Source organism: Penicillium manginii, assembly GCF_028828005.1.
Source record: "Penicillium manginii strain IBT 31320 chromosome Unknown utg000011l:1.0-1395921.0:1.0-1396616.0, whole genome shotgun sequence".
NCBI lineage: Eukaryota > Fungi > Ascomycota > Eurotiomycetes > Eurotiales > Aspergillaceae > Penicillium > Penicillium manginii.
This window is the reverse complement of record NW_026643112.1, coordinates 1,102,119-1,116,116: the sequence shown is the minus strand read 5'-3', so window position 1 is coordinate 1,116,116 and position 13,998 is coordinate 1,102,119. Positions and strand designations below refer to the sequence as shown.

Below are 13,998 nucleotides of genomic sequence, written 5' to 3'. Positions count from 1 at the left end.
AGCGTGGAGGTGAAGCTGAATTAAAAAAAAAGAGTGTACCTGGATTAAACCCTGAAACTGCAAGGAGAAGAGGAACAAATGTTTGTCCCAGACATCTTATGGAAGACCATTCATGAGAGCAGCAAAGCTGTCTGTCATGGACCCCTCAAACTAGCTGGTTGTTTGTCTTGCAAGAGGAGCGGTTGAAAAACCACTCCCCAGTCGGCTGCCGTAGAGTCTAGGCATCGCTGGGAGCGACTTGCGTGAGGTGAAGAAGAAGAAGAAAAAAGAAGCCGAAAAAGGGAGGAAAAGAAGTTCTCTTCTGCCGCGACAAAAAGGGAAGGCGGTACCACCCACAGGTCCAGTGACTAAATGGCGGTGAGTGCTCCGATGGCGGTGAGATCTTTCTGCCAGCATCAATTCTCTGCTGGCGATTGTCTCCGCCGATTGTTCATTGTTGTTCTTGATTCACTCCATTATCATTGTAATTATATTTCTAATTGGGTTGCATTGCATTGCCCCGCTTCTTCTTCTTTCTTTGAGCTTCTTTTTGGTTTCGTTGCCCCTCCGAATTGGGGTTGTTGCACCGCCGATGCGCCGATTCTCCACGCGTGCATTGCTTCAAGCAAGACCGCCGCTGCTCTCCGCCAGATTGGCTTCTCCCCTCCCCTCTTTCTATCCGCCCCTCGTTCTACTTCTACGCCTGCTCCGAGACCACCTCGTCGTCCTCGCTCTCCTCTCTCTCAAACTTCTAAGCGCTATTGTTCCTACCGCAGAATGTGCAGCTCTCGACGCGGCGAGGTCTCCGGCTCGACCAATGTTCAAGGCCGTGAGGTCCTGCCCACCAACGTTAAGCCGGTGCACTATGATCTCACCCTCGAGCCTAACTTTGAGAAGTTCACTTATGAGGGATCTGTCACCATTGAGTATGCTTGTTCCTCCACCTTTCCCATTTCCCATCCTCCGCATAGTCCATTGGTTTACTGACAGGTGACCTTGCTCTCTTTAGTCTCCATGTGAACGAGGATACCGACTTTGTTTCTCTCAACTCCAACCAGATTGATATTCACAGTGCCGTTATTTCTTCTCAAGGCTCCGTTATTGAATCCAAGCCTGAAATCTCCGTCAACGAAGATACCCAGACCGCCACAATCAAGTTCAGCCAGGCTCTCGCCGCGGGGTCTGATGCCCAGCTCAAGCTTACCTTCACTGGTATCCTAAACGACAACATGGCCGGTTTCTATCGCTCGTCATACAAGGAGAATGGAGAGACCAAGTATATTGCTTCCACCCAGATGGAGCCCACCGATGCCCGCCGGGCGTTCCCTTGCTTCGATGAACCTGCGCTCAAGGCTAAGTTCACGGTGACCCTTGTCGCGGACAAGAGCATGACTTGTCTGAGTAACATGGATGTTGCCAGTGAGACCGACGTTCAAGGTAGCTCCAAGAAGGCTGTTAAATTCAACACTACCCCCGATATGTCCACTTACCTCGTTGCTTTCATTGTTGGACATCTCAACTATGTCGAGACCAAGGCTTTCCGCGTCCCCGTTCGCGTGTATGCTACACCCGACCAGGACATCGAACACGGTCGTTTCTCTCTGGAGCTCGCTGCCAAGACTTTGGCTTTCTACGAGAAGGCCTTTGACAGCGACTTCCCGTTGCCGAAGATGGACATGGTGGCAGTGCCCGACTTCAGCGCAGGAGCCATGGAGAACTGGGGTCTGATCACTTACCGAATCGTCGATGTGCTGCTGGATGAGAAGACCAGCGGTGCTTCGCGCAAGGAGCGTATCGCCGAGACCGTTCAGCACGAACTGGCTCACCAGTGGTTTGGTAACCTGGTGACCATGGACTTCTGGGATGGACTGTGGCTCAACGAGGGTTTCGCAACCTGGATGTCTTGGTATTCTTGCAATGTTTTCTACCCCGAGTGGAAAGTCTGGCAGACCTATGTTATCGACAACCTGCAGGGTGCCCTCTCTCTGGACTCCCTTCGCTCCAGCCACCCCATCGAGGTTCCTGTCAAGCGCGCCGATGAAATCAACCAGATTTTCGATGCTATCTCCTACTCCAAGGGTTCTTCTGTGCTGCGAATGATCTCCAAGTATCTCGGCGAGGATGTCTTCCTGCAGGGTGTCCGCAACTACATCAAGAAACATGCCTATGGCAACACTGAGACTGGAGATCTGTGGTCCGCTCTTGCCGACGCAAGTGGCAAGCCCGTGAAGTCTGTCATGGATATCTGGACCAAGAACGTTGGATTTCCCGTCATCGGTGTGACTGAGAACCCAGGTTCCTCCTCTATCACCCTGAAGCAGAACCGCTTCCTGCGCACTGGTGATGTAAAGCCGGAGGAGGACAAGGTTCTTTTCCCGTGCATGCTGGGCCTGCGCACTAAGGATGGAGTCAACGAGAGCACCATGCTGACCGAGCGTGAGGCTGAGTTCAAGGTTCCCGACCTGGACTTTTTCAAGCTCAATGCCGATCACTCTGGTATCTACCGCACCTCCTACACCCCCGAGCGCCTCACCAAGCTCGGTAAGGCCGCGCGTGATGGCCTGCTTTCCGTTGAGGATCGCGCTGGTATGATTGCTGACTCCGGTGCTCTGGCTGCTTCTGGTTACCAGAAGACCTCCGGTATGCTGTCGCTGCTTCAGGGTCTTGACACTGAGTCTGAGTTCGTTGTTTGGAATGAGATCCTTACCCGTATCGGTACTCTCCGCGCCGCCTGGATGTTTGAGGACAGCAAGACCAAGGATGCCCTCAAGGCTTTCCAACGCTCGCTCGTCTCCTCCAAGGCCCACGAGCTTGGCTGGGACTTCTCTGAGAAGGATGACCACATTCTGCAGCAGTTCAAGGCCCTCATGTTCGGCTCTGCCGGTATGGCCGAGGATCCCGTTGTGATCAAGGCTGCTCAGGATATGTTCGCTCGCTTTGCTGCCGGTGACCTCTCCGCTATCCACCCCAACATCCGCGGTAGCGTCTTCACGATTGTGCTGAAGCACGGCGGTGTCAAGGAGTACGATGTTGTCCTGGACCGCTTCCACAACGCCGCGACCTCGGACGAGAAGACCACTGCTCTGCGCTGCCTGGGTACCGCTTCCGACTCTGCGCTCATCAAGCGCACCCTCGATCTCGCCATGGGCGATGAGGTTAAGAACCAGGATATCTACATGCCTCTGAGCGGTCTCCGCAACCACCAGGCCGGTATCGAGGCTCGCTGGGCCTGGCTGAAGGAGAACTGGGACGGCATCTACAAGCGTCTTCCTCCCTCCCTCGGCATGCTGGGAACTGTCGTCCAGCTCACTACTTCCAGCTTCAGCACTGAGGCCCAGCTTAAGGATGTTAAGGCATTCTTCGATGCCAAGGACACCAAGGTCAGTTTCTTACCAACATATTGTTCATCTTCCAGAGATTATTTTTTCGTTAACATATTTTCCTTCTAGGGCTACGACCGTGCCGTCGAGCAAAGCCTGGACGCCATCCGCGCCAAGGTCAACTGGATCGGCCGTGACCGTGATGACGTCGAAGCCTGGTTGAGCAAGAACCAAAGCAAGCTGTAGACGAATCGTCACAACAATGCTTTACCAATAATCATTTATTAAATATGTACCACCCTTGAGAAGACGGGTTTTCTTTTGGTGGCTTTTCTCTTTGACCCTAAGATATGGTTGTCGCAGTCGCACGCGGGTTGTGTCTCTGTTGAACAAGATCAAAATCACACTCAACTCATCGTCATAGACCTAGTTCCTTTGAAATGAAATTCAATGCCGGCTAGATTTATTAATGGGATTAGAATGTGAGCGTAGCATGTTAATACCTCATAGTTACTAGTTAGTACTCGACCAAAAGTGCGGTATTGCTTGCATACCATGTTCAAAATTTACTGAGGGCTGACTACATGAGACCCAGGGCAATCCTGGATTTCCATTGATTAGTTAGTGCTTGATCGATCACTGCACCAATAGGACTGGGGCTATGAGGAACGTACTGCACACCTAATCTCGTAGTCCAACTAAGCCTAAATGAGTAACCTGATCGGGTTTATTTGGGGGCCAGGATCCACTACCCTTCAAGTTGTTCATCGGGATTGTCCATCGTGCTATTCTGTACTGATTTTAATATAGGAATTGACTTTGCCTCTAGAATGCTTAGTGAATACCGAAATAGGTGTACAGTGCGACCGGTGATCCCTACTAGTATCTACTATGAGCAAGGCGGAGTCGAAATGCCTCTTGTAACTTTGACCCCATCAAAGGATATAAAATAGACCGAAATCCTCAGTTTATTATTATTTTATACAGATTCACAGAAAGCAAGCCCTGGAGATCTTTGCTTTATTCTAACAGCGAAAGCAACGAGAAATCTCAAGAAGGACCTCTGTACTCATCGATTTCGACGCTATGCGCTTTCTCGCTTTCGCCCTCTTGGGCTGCCAGCTCTCCATGCCATCGGTAATTTCCCACAAGCAAAACCCCCTGAAATCGACTCGGAAGTCTCTTTCAAGTTCTAATGTCCTGCTTTATTGTTAGTTTGCCCAAGTTGATAACTACCCAAATGCCATATACCAGCTGAGCAATAACACGGAGTTCGCATTCGTGCTTGAGACCGTCCTGGCACTCAGTAACGCCGGCGGCGCATCAACAGGCGAGGTATTACGAGCTGCCAGTCAAATAACCCCCGGAGACTTTGAAAGCTGGTACAAAGAGTTCATGTACCTTGGCGATGGAATCCACGCCAAAGCAACATCCATCAACGCATCACGCTTCCCCGTCTCAGCCCGCGAGGCCTACTTCCGCTCATCATCCTACTATCGAGTCGCACCCTTCTTCCTCCACGCAAATCAAAGCGATCCCCGAATCAACAAGGTCGGAGCACGCTCTGTATCAGATTTCAACAAAGCAGCCGCACTCCTCTCGATCCCTCCCGTGAACCTGAACCTACCAGCCTCAAGCCCCAATGTCCCGAACGGGAAATTCTCCGTCCCAGCCCGATTCTTCAAGGCACAGCGCGGTCACGAAAGAGTACCCACCATCATCATCGGAACTGGCTACGACGGCTCACAAGAGGATTTATACCACGAGATGGGCATCGAAGTCCTGGCCCGTGGCTGGAATGTAATTACCTACGAGGGACCCGGTCAACCCACAGTTCTGCGGACGCAGAAAATCGGCTTCATACCAGACTGGTGGAACGTGATTTCTCCAATTGTAGATTACCTCGAAACACGCGATGACGTCGATCTAGACCGCGTTGCGCTCGTGGGTATCTCCTTTGGCGGTCAATTGGCACCGCTGGCTGCTACGAGGGAACATCGACTGAAAGCCGTGTTGGCGATTGATGGGATGAACGATCTATACGGACACTTCAAGGATGAAATGCCGGATAGTCTCACCGATCTTTATGACCAAGGCCATTATGAGAAATTCGATGAGGAGTTCTCAGAGGTTGAGTCATCTGGAGCTACCTATCTGCGCTGGGCTATTGCTCAGTCGCTTTTCAGCTTCAACACGACAAGTGCGTCTGAGTGGTGGGGGCGTTTGCCGGAATTCACGCTCAATTCTACCATGTTGAAAAACATCTCTTGCCCTGTTTTTATTGGGGAAGGGGAGAATGATAGTTCTGCGCCAGGACAGCCGGAGTTCATGGCTAAGGCTATTGGAAAGAAGGCTACTTATAATCTTTTCAAGAATGATCTTGGCGCTGGTGAGCATTGTCAACTTGGGGCGGAGTTTCAGTTGGCTCAGGTTACACTAGATTGGCTGGGTGAGACTTGGGATCACGTTTCGATGCCGAGGAACCTTACCAATGTTGTCTATTGATCTGGAGAAGCTGGAATTGGGCTTGGGAAAGTAGTGAAAATATTCATATATTGATTTATTGTGTCTATAAGTGTCCACGGAAAAGGAGGATCCCCTGATAGAGTACTAGCCATTTCAACAACCTGACCAGCCAGGTACTAGCAATGGAATTCTATTTAAGCTTTAGTTATCAACTGACATACCCATGGCCTAATCTGCATTTTTCTCTCCGGGGCTCTCAAAGTCTGAAAATCACAAGCTCACCAACAAGCCACGGGTTTCTTCCAAGATCCCAAAACTCACCTCCAGTCTTTCTCAATTTCCACTGTATCCAAGACCCACAGAATGCAGCTGCGCGAGGAAAAGCTCAGCTTAGAGTGGGGAAACTTCCCCGACAAGGCTGAGCCAAGCTGAACTCCCGGACTACGTATGCACAGTTTTTGGCCCCCACAAAGCTTAGGTCGAGTTAATCTTCCCCTGAAGAGTCCCCCACTATCTTCTATTATAATCATCCTTTCATCCGCATCCTTCATTTCTATGTTTCCACATCCATTCTACTAGTCATGGTCTACAGAGGAAAGCCGGGACTGGGGTGCGACTTGTGCCGAAAGCGACGCCTCACGGTAAGTAACTAGAAGCTACTAACAATACTGGTGGTTTACAACTTAAACTGACCAGACAGTGCGATCGCCAACGACCATCATGCTCTCAGTGCATAAGGATCCACCAGAAATGCACAGGGTATCGAGATCCAAACATGTTGAGAGTCTTTGACCAGACTGAAGAAGTCTCGCAAAAGGTCGAGGCCCGACGCAGGGCCTCGCGCAAAAACTCGCCCACTTCATCACAGGGGTCAATTACCCCGGCAAGATTATCCCCTCCGCCGCTTTCCATTGATGATCATGCTATGTCCCACCTTTTTACCTTCTGGGTTGGCTCTGGCCAAAGCCAAGGCATATTATGGTATGTGCCGGAATTACTCTGCAAAGAGTCTTCTGTTGCACTGCAGGCTGCTTCCAGGGCGTTGGGACTGGCTAGCATGTCAGGCATGCAGGAGACGTCTAACTTAGGACGGTCGGCAGCAGAGTCATATGGTATGGCACTCTGTGCTACCAATGATGCCCTTAGAGACCCTGCCTTGGCAACAACTGACTCCACCCTGACCGCTGTCATGATGCTGAGTACCTATGAGGTAAGATGTTCTCCTTTAATCAACAAAAGAACAGATTTTAATATCTCTCAAAGATGATAATGGGAAAAATGGGAAGACATGAGATGCACGGATGGATGAACCACATTCTAGGAGCCACCAGAATGCTTGAGCTTCGAGGTGAAGCGCAAATGGATTCCGAGCTAGGGCGATTTCTTTTTGAAACCGTGACATTGTTGAATGTCAGTTTGACTTGGCTTATAAAATTCCCAAACTATACTGACACGAACATCGTTAGGCTATAAGCGGTGTTTTATTCCGGTACTCAAAGCATAATTCGCAGAGGATCTGGGAGCTATCAGAACTTGCGGAAACAAAAGACAATCAAGATGCTGGACCCCGCGAAAGATTCTATCGAATCATTGTCCGCTTGAACGACTTATCAATAAAAGTCGACAGGGCCGAAAAATCCGCTGAAAACCTCGGATCCTTGTTGAGCGAAGCTCTCGTACTCGAGGCAGAACTTGAAGCATGGTGCATGTCTTTGGACGATACCTGGAGCTATGCTATTGTGAAGAGAGCGCATGCTTCGACTCACGAGCACTTTTGCTCTGCAACTGGTAGAAAGACATATCATACGTACAACAGCCTCGCCATAGCTGGGATGTGGAATTTCTACCGGCAAATGCGAATTATTCTCAATGAAATGATCCGATCGATTGCTGATTATCTTCTGGGTTTCCAATGGACATATGAAGGTGAGCAGATAGTGTTCCAATCTATTTCCGCCATGGACCAGTTGGCGGATGATATTTGTGCCAGCATCGACTACTACTTCATTTACGGAGCACCGGGAGTCGGAGGTGTGCTCCGCTTGCAATTGCCGTTGTTCGTTGCGGCGCTTTGCACGGACAAATATTCGGAAAGATACACTTGGATATTGCAAATGTTGGACATGCTTGCTACTCTCACTGGTTTCGAACAAACGAATAGTTTATCGCAGCGTCTCAGGAACAGCTCGAACCGCGGTATTCTTCCAAGTATAATGAATTGATTAGATATTTACACATACGCGAATATAGGAAGCACTCTTTCAAACGGCAAAATCGTCATTTTATCGCATATTATAGGCGGTGCTTTCGCCTGGAGCTTAGGAATAGGGCTTGCTATTAGCATAGCACTGAACCTCCTGCTCACGGGGTAGAATCCCATTAAGAATATAGTCCTTTGCTAGACGGTCTGTACAATCGGAAGGATCTCGCCTTGAACTGTGTCCATAGGCATTATGAACAATCAATCTTGCGTTTTGTCCCATCTCTTTCAAAAGTCGTCTGCCATTACGCAAGGGCGTCGCAGGATCATATGGGGAAGCGATGAGAAGAGCAGGAGTTTTGAGAGTATGGTTCAGATCGCCGCGGTAAACCTCGGATGGTGGATCCCAGTATGTATTGAAATGTCGGCAAGGCATGACTGCGAAAAAGCGCGAGTTGCCTGCAATCCAGCTCTGGGTGGTCATATTTGCCCACAACTCAGCCCACCATTCCAGTCCATCTGGAAGGGGCGCGTCGTATGCATCGGAGCAGATTACAAGCAGTTCAAGCTCGCTGGAAGATGGGTTGCCGGGGAAGACGGGCTTGTCGGAATTGTCGCTCCATGATGAATCTAGCTGGTTCGCTGCTAGTGTTGCGTTTCCTGCCTCGAGCTCGTAGAGCATGTGTGCGACTCTCGGCCATTCCGTAGGTCTATACATAACCGGATACAGCACCCTCTCCACAAGCGCCGAGTAGGTGATCAGAGATGGACCGCCTAGCTCTGTATATGCTGATTGCGGGCGAGCTCGAAGAGACTCGAGAAGTCCGGCCATGCGGTCCTGGAGTTGTTTGAGTGTGACTGGTCCATCGCCTGGAATTGGCTTTGCTAATGCGCATGCCTCTGGACCAGACTTGACACACTCGCCCAAGAACCCATCATTCCAAGCATCAGTCGTATTGTCGAGAGCAGTCCATCCAAATCCGCCCAAGAGACGGTGGTCCCGAACATATTCGGTCCCATCAAGAATCAAACGACCCGCTCGGTTGGGAAACATGTTAACGTATGTTTGTCCAATCCCAGTGCCATAACTGACAAAGTACCCTGAAACCTCCTCTTCACCTAGCGCCTTTCGAATCTCATCAAGGTCGCGAGCCACCGATGCTGTACTCACGAATCGACCAAAATCCCCTAGCCGTTGCTGGCATGCGAAGAATGTTGCATTATTCATGGCGTCAAGTACCTCCAATTGTGAAATTGGAGCTTCTTCACGATAATTGAGTGACAAGAGAGACCATCGGTCGCGGTGGGAATTTTGAGGATAACATGCTCCGGAGGGAAGGGAGAGATTGACACCGCGTGGATCCCAAGCCAGGACATCATATTGACCGTCACTAAATCGATTGGTCATTTCTTCTGCAGTCTCCCAGAGGAATGTGTTTCCACTTCCTCCCGGGCCACCTGGCTCGATGATGAGAGTGCGTTCACTCTTGTACTCATTGCGAGCGGTTGAAAGTTCGGTGTCATTCTTCAGGGGTAGACCAGCGACCTGGAATTTTGTCACCGCAATGCGAACAATGCGGTGGTCTGTGGAATTATGATAGTCAAGTGGAAGGTCCAAGTAGCCACAAAGATAGATGCCCTGGCCTGTGCTACCCCAGCTCCAGTGCTTGGGATCGGCATCGAAGAGGGCAGCCCACGATTGCTGAGGGGTCGTGTCCTCCAGGGGCGGCGGAAGACTGGCATCAGTGCAGGGTATAAACTGGAATGGGTCACCTTTCTGTGGGAATATCCCATAGGGCGAGGTGTGCACCGGAACTTCGATATTCTCATGGACTTTGGAGCCTGGGAAGACCCAGTGATGTGCGCGGGGAGGAAATCCACCCAGCCCCATCAGGCCGATCGTCCCAGCGCCCGCAACAAGCCATATCAAACTCTTCCTGAATCGTTTCCCAGGCTGAGCTGGATAAGCGGGCTTTCGCTTTTCCATGGCTGAATTTTTCGAGGGGGGTGGGAAAAGCAATGGTGCCCCCGAGCTTGCGCTTTAAAGGGCTATGGCGCGAGCCTTGAGGATTTGGCGCTATTCTGCAGGCAAAGCTGATTGGACATCGGAGTTGAGATACGACCCTACGCAAGCTCCGAACTCCGCATTTATCTATCAGAGCGGTGTTTAAGAAAGAACTTGATTGGACTGTTAATCGAAATTGCGACCTCCGATTGCTATTTGAAGATTGAGTATACCTGCAGGGCTCTTCACTCCTTGGTTAAAGAATGTTTACCCGCTCCAAAATTGCAAGTAGTAAAAATCAACCTCTAATTCAGACAACCAGTTACTGAAAAGGTCTCTCATTTAATTTTATGAACAAGAAATTGCTTGAGTGGCGAACCTCGAGTAATAATACTTTTAGTAACTACTAGATGGTTTCGGGACACCTAGGCGGGGAATAGAAAAGATATACCGAAGCCTGTTGCTGTTGCCTTGAGTAGTATTGGATGATAGTATTGCATTATGAGCTTTTGAGAAGTAAGACGAATATAGATTCAACGGATATAAATAACTACAGGAAAATTCGACTGAGAAATGAAAAGCGAGAAGATTGAAGCTCCAAGCTCCTGTCATAGCGATAATGAACCGGAAATTTCCAACGATGTTGTTCAAGAGTGGACCATTCGAAAATGTGTCCGATATCGATCCCTTCGATTGAAGCTTTTGTTACAGTGTTGGCACCTGTATCTATTTGGCGACACATGCATGGTTTCAATATGCCGCATCAATGTCCCTTCGCTTGCAAAATGACCAGAGTATTGGCAGTCTCTCCATTCACAACGAAGCGATGAACTAGAGGAAGGTTAGAAGCGACTGGAAACCGGATCCCGGCTGAGACTTACGTATTGTTGCCATGGCTTTTCTCTGGGCTGTGGCCATTCGGTTGATGAAATCGTGAGGAAATAGGATTAAAATCAAGAACATCACGATGACCCAAACCAAAGGACTCGGAGTGATTGATATCAAAATTTTCATTCAATATGACATCGTTCTCATCTGAAAGCAAAGGAATCAAGCTCTGTTGTTGAGTTTGACTAGTGTTGATATTGAAGGAATCAATTGCCTGCTGGGCACATGTGAGACCAGAATTAGGTGAGAGGGCTTTGGAAACTGAACCAGAGGGCCCAGTGGGGGAGAACGGGCCGGGGCCTTCGTAGAGTCTTGGAGGTTGGAAGAGCTGGAGTCGGCCATCATTGTCATAGTATCCAAGAAATGGAACCACTCGCTTGTTGCCAGGCATCTCCAAATACGAATTAGTACTACCAGTAATGCCTAGGTACTAGTAGTACTTGATCGCTTAAAAGGCTTGTGATAAAAATCGGAAAACTTTAGAGGATAGTTAATAGTTAATCGTTCCAGTGGTCGTCTTTATATACCTGGGCCTCCATACCTACTAGTTAGTACCGGACAACTTCTTCCAAGGTTGTCTCTCCCGACAAAGGTGGCCGGAAGAGCAAGATTGCGCAGCAGCCCCAGAGCTGCAGTTGATGGCGCTTGTCCCGAGGTCACTGGGTTGGCGGAAGCCATCATCGGAAAGGTGAAAATTCATTGGTGCTACTCCCTTCACGGCACAGCTTAGATGCGTGTCCCGGATCTTCCTGCATGATCTGGCTTCTAGGAGTCTTCCCCTCGTAAAGTGTCATGCGGCTCTGCCCCCGCCGATTGGCTGCAGACCTGGTGATTTAATAAAGTTATGATAGGCAGTCTTGCTCTTTCGGAACCTGACTGCCTAGCGCCAGGGTCTGTAGCTCCATTGTCATAAACGAAAGAGCCTATCAAAGACAAAGACCTGAAACGAAAAGGCTTGGGCATGTTTTGGTTTCCTGAACCCCGTACGCCAGCCCTGAAGAGTATTCCTATTCGTCATTATCATATGCACCATGATGCACAATACGCATCATGTACTTATCACCTCTTTCCCTCTTTCCCATTTACCCTCCCCCTTCCGATCTCGGCCCCCTCGATGGCCTCAGCTGATGTGGCACTGACACAGTTTCTCGAGTTCTCTTGTTGCCTTTCCCAGACAAGGCAAGACTAACCCGAATAGAGTTCACCAAACACTACTACATCTTAGTCTAACGAACAAGTCCCGATCTCTGGAGCTCCCAACTCCAAATTTAGGGCACCCCGAGATTTCCACAGGGCTGAGCCACATGTTTTTCTGGACTTGTCAGGCCGTGTGACTCAGTTATTCTCAGTCTTTCACCCTGGTTACTGGCGGGCCACAACAATTATTTTGCACATCGGCCCGTATGAAGTGCTCGTCTCCTCCCCTATTTTCGCCGATGACTGTACCCGAACCACACCGCTATCATTTCTGAAGTTAATAGATACCATAGGTGCATCGAAGAGAAGCCTCACCCCCAAGGGTGAAAAGGCACACATATTGTACAGTAAACTGGGATCCATCGTACAAATTACGGGGGAATCGGCCGACGAGGCTAAATGAATTCTCCAAGAGACAGTATTGTTCAAGCTCCTGTGTAAAGTTTTAACAACAGTTTTCCTATCAGCATCAGTGGCATTTTATTTCATTATCATCGCCAGGTGAAATAGAGATTAAGCTAAAAGCTTGAGTAGATTAAAAAATTCGGTCTAAGTCGTGATAGTGTGACAGCAAGCGTGAATTGAATCATGTAGAGAATAATTAGCTTCCGACCCGCTGATATCCATTTTTTGTGGTCGGAGAGTGACCTTCCCCAATTTGCTGCCTCTCCTCGCTGGTGGCTTCATCTTGACGAACAGGGTTAAGAAGATAGTTTCCATTGCTGGATTCCTCATCCTTCTGGACCGAGAGACCATCTGCAGGCGGAGGCGGGGGCACTCCATGCTTAGCCACATGAGTCTCGAAGTCATAATATTCCTTCCCTTTAGTAACCAGCTCTACAACAGCAATTCCCAATAGTAGAACTGCTGTTGTTTGGCCAAAGTCCCATTCATTCTCGTTATTTGTTTCGCCTTCGAACTTTCCATGATTTGCCTGTCGAAGAGCAATCGCCATGTAAAGATGCAAGGGGAAGTGGAGTGCGCATAGAATCAGAATCGCACGTCTCTTACCAACTCCAGCAAAAACGCTAGATAGAACGACAAGCATGAGCCAAGCACTGGTGAAAGCCACATAGATCTTATCTGCGGCTGGGTGCGAGGCTGATGGGCTCGTCACCAGGTGCGAATGATAGCAGCGACCGGGCTCCTTGTTCGGAGCCCATTCATCCAGGCGAAGCTCGAGCCATATTGTCAGGGCAAGGTATAATGCGAGGAAAATATAAGCAGCTCGATATCGGCGGTCAAACCATGATACACGTTCGCGGAGGCCACGGCTCTTAGCATCAGGTTCGCTGATTTTAGCACGACAGTATCTCCAACAGACCAGCGCAGCCGTATTTGATACTCCGACAAAGCTAGAGATGTCGAAAACGAGGTGGAGGTGGTAGGTATCCATTATCATGCCCTGGTGGGAAAGTAATGACATGTCAGCGATACCGAAAAACTTCATGGGGAAGGGGATAGTAAGGACTCGTACTTGTGCGAAGGTAGTGATCATATACGCGATTCCCAGCGTCGTTTGAAAGTCCGATCCAACCATCAAAATATCCATCACAAACTCCATGCGCTTGCGTTCAACCACACGCCCGATCGAGCCTTCTGGGTGCGTAATGTCCATATTCCCATGCTTCGTTAGGAAGAAAACCCAAGCCGACAAGCACAAGGATAGGAGGGCTTGGCCAGCAAATCCCACCAGAATCTGTTCATAATCAGCAAGACTATTCTATTGCCATGTTTCGGGTAGATGTATACAAACCCCATTGCCCACCAATGTGGCCATTTCCTCCCCGACTAGCTCACATTCTCCTCCACCGGCTTCTTCCCTTTTCCAAAAATCCATCGCGGTGTATTATAAGCCACTGGCCGCTGTGAGGAGGTGAAGAGAAAAACCCGCGTCGCAAGCCGGGGCAGGCTTCGTTTAGTCTTTATCAGATTTCCGCCCC

At 49.5% G+C, this 13,998-nt stretch overlaps 5 protein-coding genes across 5 annotated transcripts; 3 read left to right on the top strand and 2 right to left on the bottom strand.

Annotated features, from left to right (window-relative positions):
• Nucleotides 1-522: 522 nt before the first annotated feature.
• Nucleotides 523-3,545, top strand: N7533_013692 (M1 family metallopeptidase; the record flags this gene model as incomplete). Its single annotated transcript, XM_057110342.1, has 3 exons — nucleotides 523-905; nucleotides 989-3,359; nucleotides 3,429-3,545. Coding segments are annotated over 3 exons (2,871 nt in total), but the record flags the coding sequence as incomplete, so codon positions are not given.
• Nucleotides 3,546-4,694: 1,149 nt separating this feature from the next.
• Nucleotides 4,695-5,804, top strand: N7533_013691 (alpha/beta hydrolase family protein; the record flags this gene model as incomplete). Its single annotated transcript, XM_057110341.1, has 1 exon — nucleotides 4,695-5,804. One exon carries the CDS (start codon nucleotides 4,695-4,697, stop codon nucleotides 5,802-5,804), a length of 1,110 nt encoding a protein of 369 aa, XP_056953043.1.
• Nucleotides 5,805-6,540: 736 nt separating this feature from the next.
• Nucleotides 6,541-7,987, top strand: N7533_013690 (uncharacterized protein; the record flags this gene model as incomplete). Its single annotated transcript, XM_057110340.1, has 2 exons — nucleotides 6,541-6,975; nucleotides 7,232-7,987. 2 exons carry the CDS (start codon nucleotides 6,541-6,543, stop codon nucleotides 7,985-7,987), a joined length of 1,191 nt encoding a protein of 396 aa, XP_056953042.1.
• Nucleotides 7,988-8,083: 96 nt separating this feature from the next.
• N7533_013689 (Peptidase S33 tripeptidyl aminopeptidase-like C-terminal) lies at nucleotides 8,084-9,952 on the bottom strand (the record flags this gene model as incomplete). The annotated part of the gene is made up of 1 exon (XM_057110339.1): nucleotides 8,084-9,952. One exon carries the CDS (start codon nucleotides 9,950-9,952, stop codon nucleotides 8,084-8,086), a length of 1,869 nt encoding a protein of 622 aa, XP_056953041.1.
• A 2,704-nt stretch (nucleotides 9,953-12,656) lies between these two features.
• On the bottom strand, nucleotides 12,657-13,673 carry N7533_013688 (uncharacterized protein; the record flags this gene model as incomplete). Its single annotated transcript, XM_057110338.1, has 1 exon — nucleotides 12,657-13,673. The coding sequence occupies one exon, from the start codon at nucleotides 13,671-13,673 to the stop codon at nucleotides 12,657-12,659; it is 1,017 nt and encodes a 338-aa protein (XP_056953040.1).
• Between the last annotated feature and the right edge of the window lie 325 nt (nucleotides 13,674-13,998).